Here is a 23615-nt window from a genome sequence, read left to right on the forward strand (position 1 = left end):
GGCTTCTAGTTAGAAACTACAGCAGAGGGGTGGGGTTTGTCGACTCCTCCTCTGAGGAACGGGTATCTCCACAATACAGATAGGGCTATGTAACTAGCTTAACTAATCTCACTTAAAGAAAATGGTGACATTTCTGTATCTTTCTGTATTTTTCCGTAACGTAACATATCCAGATATGTGTATCACTAGTCAGTTTCACAGCATTGTGTCATAAACTAATATCTTATTTATCCTTTTATGTGAAGCCGACAAGAGCTGCCACCCTTTTATAGTATTTTTATTACATTGCACAATATTGTATTGAATTATTTTGTGTGTAAATTTAAAGAATTGGAAAGGCTCTGGTAACGTCCCCCAAAGTACTTCTGCCTCATCTACATAAATATAAAATTAGGTTTTTAATTTTAATAATTAAGGCACGACTGCACTAAGGTTGCTAACATCTACAAAGCAGTGGTGCAGCTTTGTAGAGGTAAAGTAAAGTGATAGACTTCCTTTAACCCCTTAATGTCTAGGCCCTTCATTTTTCATTACCCACCTTCAAAAATCTATGACTTTTTATTTTTCCATATAAAGAGCTGTGTATGGGGTTGTTTTCTGCATAACAAATTGCAATTCATAGTGATGGTATTTAATATTCCATGCCGTGTACTAGGAAGCGGGAAAAATATTCTAAATGCAGTAAAAATGATGAAAAAAAAAACACATTTGCGCCATACTTTATTCTTTTGGTCGGTACAATTATGGAGATATACCAGATTTGTATAGGTTTTATCATGTTTTCATACACTTACAAAAATTTAAACCTCCTGTACAAAAAAAATTCTTCATTTTGCCATCTTCTGGTTCTAATAACTTTTTCCTACTTTAGTGCACGGAGCTGTGGGTGGTATCAATTTTTGCTAATTTTGATGATGATTTCAAACCGTTTTAAAGAATGTATAGCCGTTTGATCATGTTTTATTGAATTTCTTATATTTAGCAAAATGGCAAAAAAGTGACATTTTTGACTTTGGATGCTACTTTCCATTACGGGGTTAAACGCAGGGAAAGAACGTTATTATATCTTGATAGATCAGAAATTTTGGGATGTCTATGATCTATGATAACATGTTTATGATATTTACTGTTTATTTATATCTATATTATTTGAATTTTTAGGGTTTTTTTTTTTTTTTAACTTCTTTTATTTTAATTTTTTTACTATTTTTCAGCCCCCCTAGGATATTTTAACCCTAGGTTGTGCGATTGATCCTACCATATACTGTCATACTACTGGATTTTGCACATCATCTATAACAATGTGCAAATCACAGGTTGCAATAGATAGCCTAAAACATGACAGCCTCGGGTCTTTGTGTGACGCGAGGCTGTCATAACAACAGATCACCTGCTCCTCGATGACATCATGGGGAGCGACGATCCGAGCAAACATGCGCCCATGCGCCGCCAGTTTGTTAATGCCATCACAGCTTTGCCAGCAGTGATCAAAGGGTTAAAACCCGCAATTGGGTGTTAGCGACGGATGTTTGCTCCAGTGCATCCACTGAGCATGAAGAGGGCTCAGTCCGTGAGCCCCTTTCAAATTCCCCCCTCCACTACTGGACGTACAGTAACGTCCAAATGCGGTAAGGGGTTAAGGATGATAAAAATCAGCATGAAGATACATCTGTACTAATTTACAGTACTTTTAGGTGGATCATTTTAGGAATATGTCTTTTTTATATTATTATAATATACAGGCAGTCCACAGGTTATGTACAAGATAGGTTCTTTAAGTTTGTACTTGAGTTTAATTTGCATATAGAGCGGAACAGGTAATTTTATAATTGTAACTCCAGAATAAAGTTGTTATGTCCCTATTACAATTGGATTTTCAAAATTTTGTGCTGATTTGGAACAAGAACTATCATTAACACTTTATTACAGACATCAAACAGCTGATCATTGCACCCTGGGACTAAGGTTAAGCTTCCAAATAGCTTAACTCGATGTCACAGTGGGCAGAGAGGTCCGGCTCTAACTAGAGGTCGTCTGTAAGTCAGGGACTGCCTGTATTGGGGCGCCACAGCAGAAGGAAAGGAAAAGGAACAGAAGTCCTTCCTTTTTTTGTTCCATTTAAAGGAATTGATGGTTCTGGTCAGGGTCATAGCTAGGAGAGGCAGGGCCCTATAGAAGATGTTTGAATGGGGCCCCGTACACCCTTATAAAAAATATACACATTTGTATACTTAAACATTTATACGCACTTGTACACTGTGCAGCATAATATGTATATAATGGTGCACATCATCCATTCTTTAATGTGTCAGATCATATGCCGGGGCCCCCTGACACTGTGGGCCCCATGGCGGCTGCTATGTCTGCTACCGCTGTAGTTACACCCCTGATTTTGGTTCAAAAAACTATAACAAAAATTACATGTTTGTTTCTTATCTACATCTGTGAATGTGTAAATCAGGAAATTTCTTCTTGGTATTGGGGAAAATATCAAGTAGAGATAATGAGCTTGTTTGCTGGAAATTGAGTTGGATATTACTAGTGATTTCCATTCTAATTCCATGTATTTTATGCTACAGGCAGCGTTTTAACAATTCTTCCCCAAGGTCTTACCATCCCACCGTGGCCACAAAACTCTTTACATTTGCAGCATTTTCATATCTGTAATCAGTGTCAGCAGTTTAGGAGGTTGAAACGCACATCACGCTGTAACCCTGCATCCCCCCAAAGACCAGAACGTAAAAAAACAAGAAAAGCAGAAAAAGTAATAATGGTGTTTGCATGTTTTTCATTATTTGTAACTAATTTCTGACATTAGGTGCTGAAGTGCCGGCCTATGATTATAGATCTGTGCAGGCGTTCAGTAAATGTATTCTGCAGCGAGAAAACAAGAGCTTCGCTGTTCTGTGTTATTTACATGAAAAAGGAGACAACATTCCCGATTCTAATCCCATTCCATAATTTATTCCTGACGTGATAAGAACAACTACTGCAAACACAGAAATATAGCAAGGTGACTTCTCTCTCTCCATTCATCTTTGTAAGAATCACTGCATTTCCTTTCAGATGGTGCAACGTGCGTTCTTGTTAACCCTTTAATCAAACATAGCATATTTAAAGTAATACGACATACAGTATGCAAATTTTCCAGTGTGACCTATTTTACCCAGAAATCACCTTATACTGTATAGCATATTTAAAGCATGGACTTATGAAGTCGTCCCTAATGTAGTGTAAGCACAGGGATTGGTTTGAAGTCAACATATTTATTAACATTGCAATACACATAATACATAAAAAGGAATAGTTCAATAAAGTGGATTCTCATTAGACGCAACATCCTCATGGCTTGAATTTTGGTAGAACATTTCAATGCCAAAAAGCTCTTTAGGCTAAAACGTGCCCAAAGCACCTGCATGAGCTGCCACTATGGATTAAAAGTTCACTTTTTACGGTCCTTCTTCTACTCACAACATGCAAAAAAAGTATGATTAAACAGCTGCATGTATTAAATATTATAAAAAAATAAAAACTTTTTTTATAACTATACCCAATTGAGAAGCTTAGCATCAATCAATAGTCCTGTGTGTATGTGAGAAATAACACTACTTGATGATCTGCAGATTCTTGTGATCACTCTATTTTTAAGCTTTTATTTTAAAGTTTTATTAAACACATTTTATTTAGTCTCCTGAAAGGATCTGAATATGAAGTCATCTGATCACCTGCTTATGTATATGCTTCTGAATTTTTTCATATGAAGCATCTAAAGAGTTAACGGAAATCTACCACAAGCTGATATACATATTAAACTACAAATACTCTCTTAATTAGCAGCCCGGAGTGCTGGGATGCGATGTCCGGCGCTCCCGACTGCTAATTATGCATGCACTCTGCGTGATCTCACCTCCCTCTCCAACATGGGGGCTCCAATGGAGACTAGAAATTTCCCTAAATTAAGGGCGTAACTACAGTTACAGTCTGTGTGCGCTATATAAATAAAGGAATTATTATAATTATTAATATAGCAGCCGCTACGGGGCCCACAGTGTGAAGGGACCCCAGAATCAGGGGTATTGGGTCAGTATTGGTTGTATGCTTTATGTGTGTGCATATGCTGTATATGATATTGTATATATGGGTGTATTTGCTGTATGTGTGTGTATATGTGATGTATATATGCTGCGTGGGTGAATATGGTATTGAATATATGTGTGTATATGTTGTATGTATATGTGGTGTGTGTATACTGTATGTATGTTTATGCTATATGTCTATATACTGCATATATAAGTATATTAATGTGTATATTAATGTTTATACAAGTGTGTAAAACGTATATTTTTTTAAGGGGGAAGGGGATCCCAATTCAGAAAAGTTATGGGGACCAGCCTCTCCTGGTTATGCCCTGCCCTGACTTAGTGTAAGCAAAGACTTTGTGTAGGTGGTAAAAGGACCCATTTAAAAGTTTGCCAATAGGAAACTTGCCTATAATGGGTGGATAGAAGCAATCCAGCTGTATTACACACCTCATGGCACTTATGTTTCACTTGCTGTCCACACAGTAGTCAATATAAAGCTACTGCTTGTTATTTTTGTTAACACATTTCATTCTGGAGATCATTATGTTGTTTGCTGATTACAATGCAGCCATGCATTACAGCGTCGGAAGCCAGGGACTGCTGAGCAGCGGAGAATAGAAGCGCCGTCTCTAGCGGCCAAGGCATTTAAATGAAAAATGGATTTATTAGGTTGGAGCAGCGTGTGTATGTGTGAGCTGCTACCTCTTACCTCTGGGAAGGCTGCTGTGATTTAGACTCAGCTTAAATGATATGTGTAATGAGTTCTGTAGTTTCATTTCATCCATAATTAGACCGAGATCCCAATGAAAATGGCTGTTGTACAACATTTAATGCTTATGGAGATCCTAGGTCTGTCTCACTCATGGCACGTGGGGAACTTCTGTCTGATCACTCGATGGGTTAAGTGTGGGATTGTTTTTAGGAGGAGGCTGATTGTCGTGTGGATGAAGTGTATTTCACATGTCATGCAGACTGACAGTATCTCCCCCAGTCGCCTCTCTCCCCAGGGTCAGGAGCTGCGGGCACATGGCTCATGTCAGAGGGTGACAGCTTCTCCTTGTATCTATCCCTCTTCCACCTCAGCTCAGTTGTTGTTATCAGCTGCCAAAACATCAGCCTAAGGGAAGTTATGGAAAGCGGCTCTTCCGTCATACTTCACAGAACCATCTGCGTATACTACAAACATTTTTGATTGTACTTGATTATCTTGAAAGGGTAGGATGTAAAACAGTGAGAAAAGTCAATGAAATCTGTAGACTGATATATTGTGAATAAATGGCAGAGCATGTAATAGAGGAAGATGTTAGTTCTGCAAAATCTCTTTCAGCCTTAAAAGGTTTGTCTAGGCCTGAAATATTTAAATAGAGCTCGGCTTTCCTTCAAGTAAATGAGTGTTGATCTGCAATACCCCTGTCTGGCCTCCACACTGAGAATGGAGCTGTCTGCTTCCTGCTTTCTCTATGCATTGACGGGTGGTGGTACATCTGATCGGTGGTAGTACCAGGTGTTACACCCTCCTGACAATCACTAACAAATAATTTTAGCCTGGAATCCCCTTTAAGCACCCATCCGTTTTCTTTTTAATTTTCCATTCCAACAAGCATAAAATTACAGTTCTTATCAATGTTGGTGTTCTTTGGCAGAGAGAAAGCAAATTAGCAGAAAAGTACTAGCAATAAAATCAAGATGAACCCAACCAGCAAATCGAGTCTATTACTATCACCTTTTACACTATTTAAGGGAAATCTACCATCAAAATTGAATCATGATAAATCAGGGGCATTTACTCATCGCTCCAGGCACTGTGGCTTTGGTAATCTTCTTATATTTGCTATCCATGGCCTCCTTCCTTATAAAACCTAAAAAAGCCCCACTGTACTGTAGCTTCACAGGCTGCTACGCTGTGCAGGAGAACCCCCCCTACCAATGAGTTACATTACAGCAGGCAGAGGGAGGGGGAAGTGCAGAGGGAGTAGGATGCATGGGGAGACTTGCCCCTGCTAAGTGTAACAGGTAGTGAACCTGCAGGTTGGAGGGGCTCTGGTAATGCCCAGACCCCTTCTGGCTCATTGGCATAATTTTAACGGTTGATTTTAGATGGAAGGAGGTCATGGATAACAAATAAAACAAGATTATCACAGTGCCCGTATCTATAAGTAGTTGTCTCTGGTTTATCAATATGGATTTTGATAGTAGATAGATTTGCTTGAATGTGCAGGTTAAATATTCATATCATAGTATATTGTGATAATTTAATATTTTGGGTTGTCATCGATTTGGTAGAGCTAATGTATTGCAGTTATGCCTGTCAACAAAAACAGACAGACATCCTATTAGTCCCTGTTCCTACAGTTTTATGAAGAAGGCCCCTGGATGCCATAGAAGTCTACTGGCAATAGGAGTTAGAGGGTATCAGCTTGCCCTTAAGACCCCTCAGATACTGTGGTCTATACTGAAAATGAAATCTAAGGGTTAAATGGTCTGAATCTAAGTTATTGCCATTGAAACAGACCCTGACAGACCCAGCTCTGTGCCCATGAAATCCAAATGAAGTATATGCACCTTAATCAGCAGTAGGTGAGCCCCTATGTGTACATGTTTAGTATAGAGAATTGATCTAATTAACAAAACAAATTTAATGAAATTCTTAGAACTAGAAAAGAAAAATCTTAAGCTTACCCGCAGGAAACTGAGATTGCGCCCATGCTCGATGCTGGTGATCTCCAGATTCCCCATTACCACTTCACAATTCTCATAGTACTTGCGGAGGGACTTGTACTGTTGGTCCAGATCAGATAGAGAGCTCAGCTTGTTCTCTGTTCCCGCACAAACTGCAAGAGAAAAAGGCAAGGTGTAAGAATAAACCCCCTGAAATAGGTGACAGCTATCAGGTCTCACATACTGTAGGGTATATGTCAGATAACATAAAGGGAACCTGTCACCAGGTTTTACCCCACTAAATGACTAGTCCCCTCAAGTATGGTATAAAATGTCCTTTCTAAATTCCCAGTGTTATGTGAAAACTCACACATTTACCTATAAAAAAATGTCCCCCAAAGTCAGACAAATATGATTCGTCCCAGTTTCACGTGAGATGAGTCAAGTTTATTTGCTGCAAGGGTAGTATCAGGAAGCAAGCTTTTGTGTCATATTAAAGATGTCATATTAAAGACTCTCATCTTTCAGCTCACATCAGACTTATGGTTCTGTAAGCTACAGAACTGGATATACAGAAAGTTAGAAATAGATGGTAACTGGGTCTTTATCTGCAACTTGCATTTCTACCTATGTAAGGTATCAGATAAAAGAGGGAATTCTAGAGAGGACGTTTCATACCCTACCTCATCGGGCTAGTAGTTTAGTGAAATAAAACCTAATGACAGGTTCTCTTTAAACCATTCTCTCTTATTGATTAGGTAAAATTAGAAAGGAAAATAAGCCATAATCTAACATTACAAAGAATCTTTATTGAAATCTGATTCTTTTAGGTACTAAAGTAACAGGAGGAGTACTGTTTGGTGACACGCTAATGGCTGTATACCGCTATATGGATGGGAGTATGTAGAGACCTATATATACATACTTTGGGGAATACATAAAGAACAAATCAATTATTTTAGTGTCATATACTCAAACTGTATCTGGTGCTTAGTTTACAAAGAAAGTCTAGTCCAGCGCTCGAATCTATCAAGATGTTACAGTAGCCAAAGTCTGCTCTTTACTCAATTGCATCATCTGTTATTTTCCATCAGTGTCAGGACCGATTTATCTCTATCTGCAGCGATAACATGGCTTTGTTAATCCTGCACTACTGGTGAGTAAAGGAAATATTCCATTGACCCAGACACATGCTGCCAAGCCCAGCAGACTGGCTAATGTTATTCCTTATCCACTCCCCAGGGGGAACTTCAAACATTCCTGCCATACGTCTTATTCCTGGTAACAACTGTGCCCTGGGTCATAGAGATTAACCTTTATAGTGCTGCAGAGATCATCAAGGTGTCATGTAGGATGGGGAAGAAGAATAAAGGCAACCACATTTTAGTCTACTCAACCACAACATGATGCAATGCCAAGAACCAAGGTCAGGAAGTCATGTGTTTCCTCTTCATTACATTTTTATATTATGACTTATAAATATTTGTCAAGCAAAATTCAATATGTATCAGATTGTTTTTGTTTTTTTTCTATTTCTGTGCATTTTGGCAGCATGGGTCATGTTTATAGGCCACAGTTGCGGTTAGAAGTCACTGATTGATTGAAGATGTTCTCGGAAAGCTCCTATACATCTATGAGACAACTACATCTAAAGACAACTTCACTGAGAAGCATTAAAGCATAGCTGTAAAGTTACTGACAAAAAAAGTTTTAGCACAGCTGGAGAGAGCTTATTGCAACAATTCCAACAATACCTCATGCTGCTGGCTTCTTCCGAGCCTTAGATATAGCCTCATATATCTATCATCCCTTCTTATAAAATCATATTATACTATTCCTGAAGTGGGTTGCACCTCCTGGTTGTGACATCAGCTAAGGACACTGAGGCCAGAGCACCAAGGGCCTTCACATGAGTCAGAACTGCATGTTTGTAATTGAATGATCTGAAGCATGTGATGAGTCACATGCTTGTGACATCACTCAGGGTCCTAATTTCGTGCACTTCTCTACTTCCACCCCTCCCAACAAGCCTCCTCTCTTCTCCATTCATCCTGTAAGGTTTCCAATGGTTACCAGAAATCATGACAAAAAGAGAGTATACTCTCTTTGACTAAATCATTTGCATAAGGGCTTTCTACCCTACAACAGCTAATGGTGGGGAAAGAAGGATCAGCCATGTTGAATGTCAATGACCTATCTTTTGCTCTTATATAACATAGCTTACTTCTATGAGCAGTTTCTTTTTAACCCTATTGGTACATTACAACAAGTGCATGTTTTCAGGAAACTCACTAGATATGTATATTAGGAACAACCATAACTTTTCATCTTTCCAATACCTTTTGGAACACATTAAACTTTTACTGTGCATAATTTTTTCTGGAAACTTTTGTATCCATTTCTTCAGTGAGTTCTATGAGAAGCAGGTGACTAATGTATAGTAAACATCCATGTAGCTGATATACTGTACACAGGGCATAGTGTCATATCCTGCAGTGGAAGAAGTATTGGTCATCATATGAAAAAGCACGGATGATGTTTGGACCTGTGGCACATCTTGTATGCCAGACATCTATTCTCTATAGCACTTATGGTAAAGAACATTTCTTGTCCAAGTTCTTACTCTCCCCCGTAAAAGCTTCAACCTTTGCTTTCTGAAGGTGTGCAAATAACTTCCATTCATAAAAAGAGTTTATTCTGTCCCTAAGTGCATGTGTTGCATAGTAGTCCATATTTATACTACTATAAATAGTAGTATAAATTTATACAAGAGTCCATATTTATTAAGCTCTTCTTTTTCCTTAGTTTTGACTCCCTTTTTCAGGATCCTTAACTCTCCTATTAGAACCGGACCTGACATGTAATTAAAGGAATTGATTTGCACACTTCACATTGTGCCAAATTAGTGATCTGCCATCTGTAGCATCAGCTGTTCTTCCTTGAGGTCTCCCCATGCAACTGAACTTGTGTTTGTAAAGGGGGGAACCCTCCAGCAGGTGACATGCCATGAGCACAGACATAGCACATTAGCAGCACGTGCACAGCCCTCTCTACACTAATCCCAAAGGCGTATAATGATTGCAGCCATCTTCCTCATCACTTACCCTTGCTGCATTGAACTCTTAACAGGATCATTTGTCTCCCAATGACCTGCCCTATATAGAAGTCATAGACTGTTATCAGTTGCACAGTAAGCAAGGTTGAATTTTTAACCTTTATTTGCCTTTTACTATTCCTAAAAACAATGAAAACATAAAGATTAACCTTCTTTCTCGGCTTACTAGTAATTGGTTTAGTCATAAAATTTATAAGTATTTACATCAATTGGAAATTAGCAGAGGCATTACTTGACTAGATCTCCCTGACTCTGTTTATTGTTTCTTTGTCTCTTTGTATTGGAAAAAAGGCAACTTATGGGCCCCCCAAAAGGCTCTGGGCCCTGAGATCCACCATACAGGCTCCACCAAAGTTACACTCCTGGAAAATCGTACATAAAAAATTGAAGTGTAGGATTACTGAGATAAAAATAATTTGGGAATTTCAAAGTTACTATAGTTATTCATTCTTTGGACATGAGAACGTTGTTAATATTTTCCTTGAAATGTCCAGCCTTTCTAATTACTCATTTTGCCAAAATGACCGGTTTTTAATGTTCTTAAAAAATATATAATTTAACATGGAAGACTGGAAGTATATTTATGAATAAGAATGAAGTACAACTTGGCAACCTGTTTAACTTATTAAACTTATTTAACTTATTAAACTACTAGCCCCCTAATGTAGGGTATTAAATGTCCTTTCTAACAGGACTCACATGTTACATCAGATGAGTCAAGTTTAGTGGTTGTAGGTGGATGGTCATTTCAGAATTTGTTATCTTCTGTGTTACAATTATACCATTCTATGTTTTCTTCTACGTTCTCTAAATAAAGTTATCCAGACAATGGGCAAAGAGTCAGATTCCGTTCCAGAATGCAAGTTGAATAGAGCTGTCACAAGTTAATTAGCCCACACACTAATTGCCTATATTATTTTTGACGTTGCCTCGAGCCCTCTCAGAAGCTGGTAGCCTTCTGTTATGCAGCATGGGAAATGTGGCATTACATGGACTGAACTCTGCTCTGCGCAGCCAGGGTACACACGGCCAACACCTGAAGCCGGCCAGGAACGAGCAGAAAAAAATCTATAGTCATTTACTGGATGCAAGATGACGGGCAACAAATAAATATAACCCAATATTAGATTTGATTTAGGATATATGATACGATGACTCTTTCTTGTGCATATAGAATCAGAAAATAGAAAGTGTTAGTCTTCAGAATGGGCCGCTACCGGTTAATAGCTTTATGTTATTTAATGAAGAGAGGAAGAGTCTTTGCTCTAATATCACCAGCTGGAAGCCATTCAGGAATTGCCAACCATCTAATGGGCAAGTGGGTGTCTCACTTTCCAACCATTTGCAGATTGGGCTGATGGTTTTCAACATGGCTGATCTTTCTGTTGATCTTAACAACTCTCTTCAGTTTAATTTGTATTATGAAAATCTTTTGGGGAAAAAAGCCTTTTTCATTATTAGTTTTCAAGTGCCATAACTTTTTTCAAATGTGGTTATAAAGGGGCTTATTTTTTGTGTTAAGAACTGTAGTTTCTATTCATTTGCATTGCATATGGCATTTAATATAATTTTTGTGTGATGGATGAATAAAGAACGTCAATTTGTTTTTTTGTTGCATGTGATTAATATAATTATAGATTTGTGCCTGGGTTGGCACAGGTGTGGAAGTAATAAAATATGTGTGATTTTGCATTTTTATTTTTAAAGGTCGTTCTATTTTTGTTTGTTGGTGTTTTTTTCTTATTCATTTTTGGAACAAACTTTTTATATAAATTTACATAATATTTTTTTATTACTTTGCCCAACAAGGGGACACTGACATGTGGATATATTTTATAATGTACTGCACTATTGACAGGCATTCTATCAGGCTATACCTCTGGCACGTTCCAATAGGAAGCTACTACAGAAAGCCATAGGGTCCCTCATAGAATCATTGGGCTGCCTGTTACATCACCGGCACCCCATTGGACACTGCGGTCCATGTTTGATCTTTGTGTCTAAGGGGTTAAACACCCAGGATCTGAGATTTTTGGATCCCAGTTGTTAGTGTCAGGGCTAGGCTGTGATAACGGAATCCAGCCACAGCAGAGACCGGACCTGATGTCCTGAAATCTTGTTCTGATGTGGGGCTAAAGGAGATGCATCAGAACAACCTTCCGTAAAAACCTAATACGGCAGTCGTTAATCCATTTAGACCAATAAATTACTATGGTTGATATAATTAATTTCTGATATTTATGGTTATGTTTATATAGTACACCATTCCTCCAACTCCGACTTTCCTCATTGCATTTGGTCTACAGTATTCTAAAGCTATACTTTCTTGCAATAAACAGGTTAAAAATTCTCTATAGGCAATGTAAAATATTCTGCTGTATGTGCCAAGTGAGAACTGTTTGACAATTTCTCATTTCCCTTTATTAAATCTAAGACGATGAAGGGAGATTTCTGTTTCATTAATTCCCTCGTTAAAAGCGTTTTTTGTTTAGTGCTTTCAGCTGTGTAAGGCCCATTTATTATTGCTGCATGTTCAGAGTGTTTCACTTATTATATCATCAGATTAAACTATCCTAAATAATGAATGAGTCTAATTACTGGGAAGCTGTTAGACAGCAGAGCTGACTGCAGATAGGGTAATCCCAGGGATTACACAGCTACACAGGATCAGCTCCTGATAAAAGAAACACTGGCTGCAGACCATCAGTATAGATCTTATTAAATTAAATACTATTCGTTATTATAGATACATTTTGATAGAACGGTAAAAATCTGATTTAGAATTCCATAAAATTGGAAAAATATTTGTCTAGACCAGTGCTTCTCAATCTTCCTAACACTGTGACCCTTTATCATGTTTTGGTGACTTCCAAACATTAAATTAAATTGGTTGCTACTTCATAACTGTAATTTTGCTGCTGTTATGAATTGTAAACGTCACAGTGATCCCCAAGTAACCAGTATTCATAGGTGTGTGTCCCCCCCCCAAGAGAGTAGTCAGCCGTTACAGGCGTCCCAATAAAGTAGCCATCCATTACCGGGTCACCCTCAGTGAGTAGCCAGCCATAACAGGGGTGGCCCCACTACAGAGAAGCCAGCCGTTACAGGGGTTCTCTCCAAAGTGGTAGCACAGGGATCCCAAGCAAGTGGCCGGCTATCACAGGGGTGCACCTCCACAGAGAGTAGCCAGCCGTTACTGGGGTGACCCCCACAAACTTCTTCCTACCTAATCTGAGCTGGCAGCGTGAGAGACCGTGTTGTGATGCAGGAAGCATATGATCAGTCACATGTTTCTTACATTACTTAGGGAACTGTAGAATCACTTGTTGGGGTGGCAAGGAGAGGAGAGCAGTGTGGAAGCTCTGCTGTCTTGGAGATTGGGGTGGACGGCTCATCGGACGGTGGAAAACCTAATTAGCATATTGGTTGCTGCAACTAACAACTTTGCTTGGAAATAGTTTGAACTAGAAAATGTACCAACCTTTAACTGATGCAAAGTGAAGGAGCTTTAAGAGCCTTAGTGCTCACTGAAAATTCCACATACACATACAGATATAAAATGTGTGCAAACCCAGAATACTGCAGAATTTTAACTTTGCAAATTTGATCTCTTCCAAAAGGAAGAAAACTGTTTTTCTGGTAGCTACCTTGTCAATGTCTTAAACATTAACATTTTGTTGTTGGAGGTCTACCAATAGGTAACAAGATCTACATGCTAGCAAAAAACAAACAGTTTTCTTCAGTGTAGAGGGGAGCTCATTTACATAAGTGTTCTCACATTGCATTGCCTGTTATAATCTATACACCAACTGGATATTCCCAATGAACAGTAACCAAGAGCAGATTATAAGCAGTCTTAATCTGCCAATGGTGCCTACTAGTGTTTCCCCTTAGTGCTCTGGAAATTAAAGAGTTAAAAAGCCGCAAGCTATTTACATTTACATTTTTGGGCAACCAGAAGGAAGCACAATACCATACAACTCTTATCTCTATGGAACTCACTTGGGTCATGAAAACAAAAAGTATAATTATGTTCCCAAACAGTAAATTACTTGGTAAAACTGGAGCTGAAAAGGACTTGGGGGTATTGGTGGACGGTAAACTTAATTTTAGTGACCAGAGCCAGGTGGCTACTGCTAAAGCAAATACAATTATGGGATGTATTAAAGGAGGAATAGATTCTCATGATAAAGACATAGTTTTGCCTTTATACAAATCCCTGGTCAGACCACACATGGAATGTTGTGTACAGTTTTGGGCACCAGTGTATAAAAAGGATATAGTAGAGCTGGAACGGGTGCAGAGGAGAGCAACCAGGATTATTAGGGGAATGGGGGGATTAGAATACACTGACAGATTACAAAATTTGGGATTATTCAGTTTAGAAAAAAGACAGCTCAGGGGATACCTCATTACAATGTACAAATACCTGAACGGACAGTACAAGGATCTCTCCAAAGATCTTGTTATACCTAGGCCTGTGACCAGGACAAGGGGGCATCCTCTACGCCTAGAGGAGAGGCGATTCTACCATCACCATAGATGGAGATTCTTTACCGTAAGAGCAGTGTGACTGTAGAGCTCTTTGCTGCAGGAGGTTATGTACATGTTCAAGTGAGACCACAATGCAAAAGTATCACAAGTTATGGGGAAAACATTTGTTTAATTCTTAAGGGTTCTTCTTTTTCTAACCGTATCTATTATGATACTAATAATTTACATACAGATCGTCGTCCTATGAAACATCACAAAGTGACTTTTCTTTTTCACATGTTTTTTAGTAAAATAAAATACTCACGTCCTCTCAACTTTTTGAATAGAACTGGTAGTTATATTATAGTTAAAAGATTATACATTTCCAGTTAAATTTAGACATTTAGGATTATTCCAAAACTCTGATATTTGTCAAGGTCAAATAAAAATTTCGGGCTCATACAAGCTGCAGTTTGTTTCCAGTGTGGTATTAAATAGTGTTATTGACCATCACAGCACAGCAGTACATTCACGCCAATAGATAGTACTTGAAAAATTATTACTTGAGAATTTCTCATTCTGGCTTCTAGCAGTAAGCAAAATATCAAACACTAAAGTAAAAGTGACACACAACCCTTGTTTTGTGCTCTCTCCAAAGACTAGTTTCCTCTGCCCATACGTCTTACAACCGCCTGCACAGTCCTGCCTTTTCTATCTCCTTCCATTTATCTGCTCATTTATATCCCTGATTTATGGAGGCACTCTATACATGACGACAGAATCATAAATTCTGCAGGATGTCTGTGCATGGAAAATCAACCCTTTCCCTCACAGAGACACCGAGAGCACAATGGCATAAGTAAACTATCCTGGCAGAGGCGCAGATTCTAGCATGCAGGGCAGGAAAGAGTGTAAACTCAGCTCAAAGATCTATACGGAAATATTGGGGTCACCCTGGTGTAATGACGGCGTACTAACTCTATTACCTCTATAAAGCAGAACATGAGCAGTATTGGCATGACATGATGAAAAGATAGAGTCGTTGGATATTCATGTAACCTTTGTAATCTATATCTTATATTTTTGTTCTTTTACAGCCTATATGTTATTCATGCATTATGTCTACCATTGCTCAAACGCAAAGAAAATAAGGTCTTATTCTTTTACCTATTGCTTCTAAAAATGTATAGGAGGCATACATGCCCATACCCACACCACCAATCTATTTCATGCACAATTCCAACAGTTGCAATTTATTATATTCTTGATGTTCCCAAACTGTACCACAACTTCAACCTAGAATGTGTGCCGTTGTATAAAAATTAAACTGCAAGTGAAGTGGATTTTTCATATACTGTAGCATTCTACAGGATATTAGTCACTGCTAAACATCTCTTATTTAAAGGAAACTTACCATTAGAAGTATACCTGTTAAGATAGATCTGATTTTAGGTTCCTTGTAACCTTCTAAATCTTGATCTTTCTTTATCATATCCTATGATAGTTACTTATCTAAGCTACACTTTATCTAGCCAATATGCAAATTTTTGCCAGAGGCTTGGGTTACTGGAGTAGCCTCTCCAGGATGGAGATCTGCACATGAGCAGTAGCTCTACATTCTGTGCTGATGGGCATAGCGGCAGGGCCAGGGTTTCAACAGTAGTAGGAAAGGACACACAGGTAGCGAGGGATTGCAAAGGCTACTGGGACATGAAGGAGCCATTGCTTTCTCTCCCCGGCGAAAATTAGCATATTAAAGTGTATTAAAGTATAAAGTGTTGTTTATCTTAGAAACTAACATTGGATTAAGTAAATAGAGCTTAAGTTTTAAAAAGTTACAAGGAACCTACCATCAGATCTACTAGGTAGAATGCTGATGGTAGGTTTCCTTTATGGCAAGTCAAAAAGGATTTGACAAGTTAAAATTCAACATGCTGTATTTTCTATTTTTTTCCCCCCAGATATTTCCCCAAAAACATTTGCCCACCATCTAGTACACATAAGATGTATGGCCATTGGCTCATCTGATGTGTAATCGATATCAAACTTATAGAAGTGGTAGTAATGTTTGTTATCTATTATACTATTTAACTGAAGATTATAAAGTGCAATAAGCAAAAATGGCAACAACCCTGTCTTTTCAGGACCTTTTACATGGAGAAATAATTACCTGAACACTTGACTAGTATAAAAGTTTGCTCCTTACATTATCTTATATAATATGTCTAGAGACCAAATAAAAATGATCATTTCATTCATAGTTGATGTTGATCCAGGGAGTTATTGCTACTGCCACATTTGGTAATTTCAACCTACTTTGGGCCAAGTGGCATCAGCCCTATTGGACCTTTTTGCATTCCTCTGGATCAACACTGTAGGATTTAAAGGTTGGACTAATTGGATTAATGTATTTTATAAACTCTTCTAATATCTCTGACAGTATGATAAATCTTTTGTTTATTGGAAAAACGTTCCTGCTGCTAACTGTGCTTGTTCTGGAAATGAATAAATGATGAATCAAACGATTGTGCAAACAATGCAGATCAACTTTCTAGATCATGACCTGTTATCAACAGTTTATCTGTCAAGACAGAGAAGACATGAAAACCCGACATTTCCGACAACCTCTGTCCCTGCCTACCTGTTGACCCTGCGATAAATCACAAGTGACAACCGGCCAGTGGTCCCTACCCTGGTTAAGTGCACAGAACAGAACACAGATAAACAAAGAGACACAAGACAGACAACAAAGTGAAGTCAAAACCAGAATCAGGTCAAACCAAGATGTTGGCGATGTACAAATTAGTAAGTCAAGGGACATCAAATGTCAGTATAACATCAAAGAACAGTAGTATACAAAGAATCCCTAAGACTGAAGACAAGCTTCTGTGAATTCACAGGTGAGTTTAAATGGTGTTTCTGGATGCCGCCCGAGCTGATGATTGCGGCAGGGCTCCAGCCCTCTCTTAGGACTGTATGCACACACGCTCCCAGGTGAGAAAGTCTCCTGACTGTCAGTCCCCCAGCCTTCCACAGAGCATACACCCAGTTGTGGGGCTCAGGCAAAGGAACTCAATAATAATTCTATAATAATAATTCTTTATTTATATAGTGCCTACAGATTATGCCGATTATGCCTACATAGAGCTTGCCAAATCTGTCCCTGTCCAGATGGGGCTCACAATCTAATAAACCTACCAGTATGTTTTGGAGTGTGGGAGGAAACCAGAGGACCTGGAGGAAACCCACACAAACACAAAGAGAACAAATAAACTATTTGCAGATGTTGACCTGGGCGGGACTTGAACCCAGGACCCCAGTGCTGTAAGGCTGTTGTGCTAACTTAAGCAGCAGTGACATGACATGACATGAACCTGAATGTATGGGTGGCTTGTTGAAATGAATTAATCTGTAGTTACTGAAGGTTAGCAGGCACAAGCCATGGAATACCTGCAACAATGGATACAACGTCAGTTACTCTTATCTTAATTGTACTGCTTTAATTACAAAAAAATACTATACTGTTATTGATACTAAGAAAGACAAATGCTAAACTAAATATCTTCTTATCTTTTAAAATGCATAATTACATCTCTGATAGACTATTGTGACTTATGGGCAGAGTGGAGCAATACCGATCCCTCAGTCCTCAAGTATACAAGAAAACATTAACAGCATCCATAAACCAACAATATGTTAAGCGCTTTCACGTGAATGACTGATTCAATTGGATAGAACCCGCAGGCTGATATTGTTGGTGGCCTAATATAACAGCTAAGAGGGAGACCATATATTAAGACAGGAAAATGTGTAATAGATAAGGGAACTTACAGGGACTTGATTTATAACATTTATTTCCAGGACAAGTTTACTGAAATAGTATTTAAATTTACTGCTTCTCGATCCCAGGCCTTGGTAAAACTCATTACACTTATCATTGCCGAACGCTTATTGGTTGCGTGTGAAAAAGAACTCTTAATCTCTCCCCGGCTCCTAAGGCTGACTGGCCTCTCTTGTTCTTTTGCCCAGTCCAACTTATTGTTGAGTTTCATTCTCCCTGGGTCAGCATAAAACACACATCTAATCGCTCACAGTTATCTATCTCTATGTGCTTCTGTCTGAAACAAAGCACAATATCAGCGCCGTGTATCTCTCCTCGCTCCCTCGGTGTCTGTCTATTCTTCTGCCAGAGTAAAGAACAAATCTCACCTCCTGATAATATATGCATTCAGCATCTTCCGCTAGTCCGCCGCTTGTACTGCACCTCCTCCTCTACCCTTTTATCCTATGCTTAGCTTAATTCTTTTTTAAGGTAACTGTCTTCTTTACCTTTTACATGGGACAATGATCAACTAAGTGAAAGTTCATAGAAATATTCAATCCTTGGCATTGCCAGAATGTGGCAACATGCAGCCAACAAGCAAGATAATCATGTTTGTATCTTTTATGTGGATGCATAAATAATTGTTGGGATTGATTCTTTGCTGGTCTACATTCACCATACATGATAGTTCATTCATATTGCAGATTAGAAGTTACAGGATTAGGCTGCATTCACACAAACGTATGGGGAACGTATATATGGCCTCAAATTCACGGCCGCAAATACTCCCCCCATAGTTGTCAATGGTTCCCGGGCTCAGTACAGTGGGCACAACGTGTGTTGACCGTACCATGCCGTGGCAGCAAAAAGAATCTGCATCCAGCACTATTCTCTATAGAGAGGGGAGGGGTGAGCATAACTCGAATCTCCTCTTCTCCAGCGTGCCCGACTCCATAGTCGTGTGGGCACACGTTTGTGTACATGCAGCCTTAGTTGAGTTGTTAGGTGAGAGCATCTACTTGTCGATTTGTGGAGTCAGTATGGATCTGCTTATTTTACCGGACTGAAAAGAACCAGTTTTTTTCTTAATTGCTTCAGATGAACCTTGTTGCCCTAAGTGTCCTGTTTTCCTGTATAAAAAAATTATGTTTTGATAATTTTCTATGAATATTTTCATTAGCAATAGGGAAAGCGTTTGTCTTTGTGTTAACCCTAACTTTAATTCTAACCCTAATGCTAGCCTTTACCCTTATGCGAACCCTACTTAATTGGTATAAAATGAAAAAAGTCCTTTTTATAAAATAAAATATGTGTTTTAGAGGACAAAAATTTGGAAATCGGTAATCACGTAAAATCAGAACAATACTGACCCGAACCAAAAATTGTCAAAAATTTGGCAAAGCTTTAGCAGATCGAATCCTGAATTATTCTTTCATCTCTAGTTCCTATGACATCAATCTAACTGTGTAAACCTTGGTTATAGGGTGATGTTTTTAAATCACATGCCAATATTTGTCTAAGTGTAAAAATGCTCAAGCACATTTGATAAATGGTGCTAAAACCAGGCAATTTCATCACAGACTATCCACCTAATTTGAATAGAGAGCCCTCGAACTTCAATTACTGTATTTGACGGGGATAGAAGTTTTGGTAAATGTTTTTTGGTTTAATTGTTTAAGGATGACAAGTTAAGGCTGCAGGTTTCTTGGAATATTAATGGAGGACAGAACTGGGACTGCTATTCTACTCTGCACCTATGGAATTGGTAAAAGTAGCCGAGTATTGTACTTAAAGGGGTAATCAAGGAATATGAAGGTCTGAAAAACCCATAATGCTATAAATAAATGAATATAACAAAACTCTATGGCATTAGTAACAAATGGAGCTTAAAAAGTTTGATTTTATGATTCACAAAATGTTATGGGCTTTCTTAAGTAGACAGAGTTATCACCAAGATGGCCGCCACTGGAAACTACAAGTCCCATGATCCTTTAGCTCTCTGTAACCCCGCCTACTTCTTATGATCTCCTCCCAGTGATGTAACAGACTCCTTTTAAAAAATCTTCAGAAAAAGATTGTTTAAGCAAACCTTTCAGATCTCATATTTTGCTTCAGGTTTTGTTTTAATTTCCAGGTCCATTATCACAGGCATCACCTCACTGTCAAGGAAAAATATTTAAAAGACCCATATGTTATTATTTTTAACAACAGCTTTTAATATAAAAGTCTTGAGTACTAAATATATTTTTTCTTGAATAAGTTTTAGTAAAAAAAATGTAATTATAGTTTAATATTAGGATGTATGAAGCCAAGTAATACCCTCTGTAAGCCTTGTCACTTCATGGAAATAGAACAGTTGAGCTGTCCATATTCCCAAAGTGGTATGATTATGAATTCAAATTTCCACCGCCAATGAAGGGGTTATCAGCACAGATTGTAGGTAGTGAGTACCTATCCTGACACATGGCGTCCTTGAATCTACCAGCTTCTTGCTGCAGGATGACAGGGAAGGTCAACACATGTAATTTGACAATAATGAGTGCGCGAGAATATTAGACAGACCCTCCCCTGAGCCTTGTGCCGCTTCCAACACAACAGACGGTGAAAAATGTGACACAGAGACAGTGGACAAAACCCAGCAGGGACTGGTCCATACGTCATGCATATCAGTCCACCCCTTAAATGTCAGCCAATAAACACCTTATGCCAAGAAACATAAGATGGGTCCATCAATGGTCTTTATTTCATGGGAGGTGCACCATGAGCTGTGTCACATAGCACTTCTTCTGATAACATGTCTAAGACTATTTAAATTCACTTTATTTTAAACATATTTTTCCTAGATAGTTGTTGGTACATGTGTTACATGTTTTTTATTTAATAAGGAGACACCAGTACCTCCTAGGTCGGAACAGTGGTGGGGAACCTATGGCAGGGGAGCACATGCACTTTCACCCCAGCAATAAGTTTGCAAAGAAGGTTGATTGTCTCAAGGCCTCCTCCTGTAGTCCCAGGCACAAGAGGATGTGTCATGACTGCCTTGACTCTTGTTCCTGGGACTGGGACATTTCCACATATACAGCCAGTGACAGATTCACATAAAGCTTTATTAACCAACTAACACCCTTCTTTTAGCTAAAAAAATGTTTGCGTTACATCCACATAAATCAACTTTTATCTTATATTATCTGGTATCAGAGGGGGCATGTCCAGCTCAGCCGACCCCTCCCATCTTCTCCTCCCATGCCTTGTGTCTCCTTACAATCCAGCTATTCATGTCATTTGACCAGGATGACATTGTCTCAAGTCCTTTAGCCTCCTAACAATAGCAAACTCTACCCCATGTATGTATCTGACCCCATGTAGTCACAGCAGTAGAAGTCCATGGACGCTGCTGTGACTTCATGTGGTCAGATACATACATGGGGTAGAGTTTGCTATTGTTAGGGGGCTAAAGGACCTGTGATGATGTCACTCTGGTCACATGACATGAATGTAACACATGGCACTGTGTAAAAAAGTATATAGAGCTTTATATGTCTGTAGTTGAATGTTAGAAGACAGTCCCTCCCTAAGTACAATGACTCAGAGCAGTGATTTGAAGAGACAACAAAATAATGGGGCATGGTTCACTGCCTGGAAATGAGAAGAGTCAAATCCAGCAGAAATGAATCAGAAAAGCTTATTTGCATATCAGAAAAACATCTGTAACTAAGGTATGGTGTCTCTCACTGGCAGCTAATTTTAGGTGATATGGGGAGGACCATATTGTTAGTCAGGGTGGTAAAATTCTGGTTACAGGTCTTCTTTAAGGATTCAAACATATCTAGCCATGAGAGGGTTACATAACAAATCTGCAATGTGATCCTGGAAATGCTACCATGCACATGCTAAAAACAAAAGAAAATGGCAAACTTTAATAAAGAATAATTAATGAATTATAAAAGTGAATTAGATCATTGACGCATCAGGAAGATCGAGTTGCATTGTATATAAGTGTATAAATCAGATTCATAGGATCTGATATTTATAAGAGAGAGACTATATCTACAGCATGGAAGGCAGTGTTATAATCTGAACTGCAGAAAGCTGGCATTGTACCAGGCATATTAGTCTTTGTTAACTTCTTTGGCATTAATGGGGTTAATTGAAGGCTGATGGATGCACGGTCTTGTAAATCTATGACTGCGGAGATGACAGATAATGGCACCGCTGAGGCCCAGGTCAGTGATTCTCGCAGAATGTCACAGGCATGTCTGGTGTCTCAGCCTGGTGCTAGAGATTTATTTTATCTGTGCTAGGAACTGTAGCATGAAGGGGAATCTCAGACTGCGGCCTGGCAGAAGACTCCGGAATGGGCACGCGGCTAATGGGAACGCTGCGGCTGGCTAACGCTAGGATTTAAATGTTCTGTAAAATTACCGCCATGATTTCAATGTCACTGGGATGTGTTTTTATGATTATGAGCCCTGGCTGCCTTTTAATAACGTTTGGTTAAACACCCTGGAAACTGTGCTGCAGAACGGTGGGTGCTGCCTGGAGAACAAATACACTCCTTCCATTTAACCCATTTGCTCTCATGGTGCGGTAATATCATGTTATATAGTACAGTGATTTCTATTCAAAGCATTATCCAGCCATCTTTCACAAATCCCCAGAAGAAGATACTAGTTCTGCTTCCACTTCTCAAGCAAGCAAATATATTTCTCCTCATAGCTATAATACAAATGTACTTTATACAGAGTATAATCACTTTGTAGGTAACATATAAGCTTGCTTATGGATTCAAGCTTCAGTCCCTTCCATGTGCCTTCCAGCTAAACTATTATTACTGAAGTGCTGATGATGTAGCCCCATAAATAAGGTTCATATTTTGGTGTTGGACTTGCTTCCAAGAGTCTTGATTAGTGTAGAGCGGAACTGAACTGCAAAGTTTGGGTCCGTACTGAGATTTGTGGGTTGGTGCTCCCCAGACACCGAGCTTCATTAGAATTTTGAGTCTGTTAACATTTGCAATGCTGGCACCAGTCATGGGTGTTAACTCTTTAACAAGCTCTGCCATTTTGGTTTGTATTGTTGCTGGATGATCCTCCCCAAAATGGTGTCGCACACGCCCGCACACATTTTAATGCTGGCCAGTGACATTCAAGCAGCTAACACCCATGATTACACTGATCGCGTTGGTTACCGGTTGGATAACAGAACCCCGACCTGAACAGATTTTCTAAATTCGGTTTTGGGCAAATTCTTACAGATACGTTCATCACTAGCCTTGATGTTTTTTCCCATTCACAGTCTTTCCATAATTGTTGGGCTAGATGACTTAAGAGGCAAACCGTAACACATGTTATTAGTAGCAACGTGAATGGGAAAAAACCAGGGCAGGACATTATCTCTCCAAGGACACCATAGTAGCCATATGGTCTGCCTTTATGGACTATATGATCTATATAGACCAATACCT

At 38.9% G+C, this 23615-nt stretch overlaps 1 protein-coding gene across 3 annotated transcripts in view; it reads right to left on the reverse strand.

The window, feature by feature from the left end:
- ERBB4 (erb-b2 receptor tyrosine kinase 4) overlaps window positions 1-23615 on the reverse strand; it is a 642433-nt gene that overhangs the window by 331505 nt on the left and 287313 nt on the right. For all 3 annotated transcript variants that reach the window (XM_072121352.1, XM_072121351.1, XM_072121353.1), the window contains exon 2: window positions 6762-6913. In XM_072121352.1, the coding sequence (XP_071977453.1) occupies window positions 6762-6913 (152 nt within the window). The remainder of the gene's footprint in view (window positions 1-6761; window positions 6914-23615) is intronic.

The sequence above is a fragment of the Engystomops pustulosus genome, chromosome 8, assembly GCF_040894005.1.
Source record: "Engystomops pustulosus chromosome 8, aEngPut4.maternal, whole genome shotgun sequence".
In the NCBI taxonomy this organism is placed as follows: domain Eukaryota; kingdom Metazoa; phylum Chordata; class Amphibia; order Anura; family Leptodactylidae; genus Engystomops; species Engystomops pustulosus.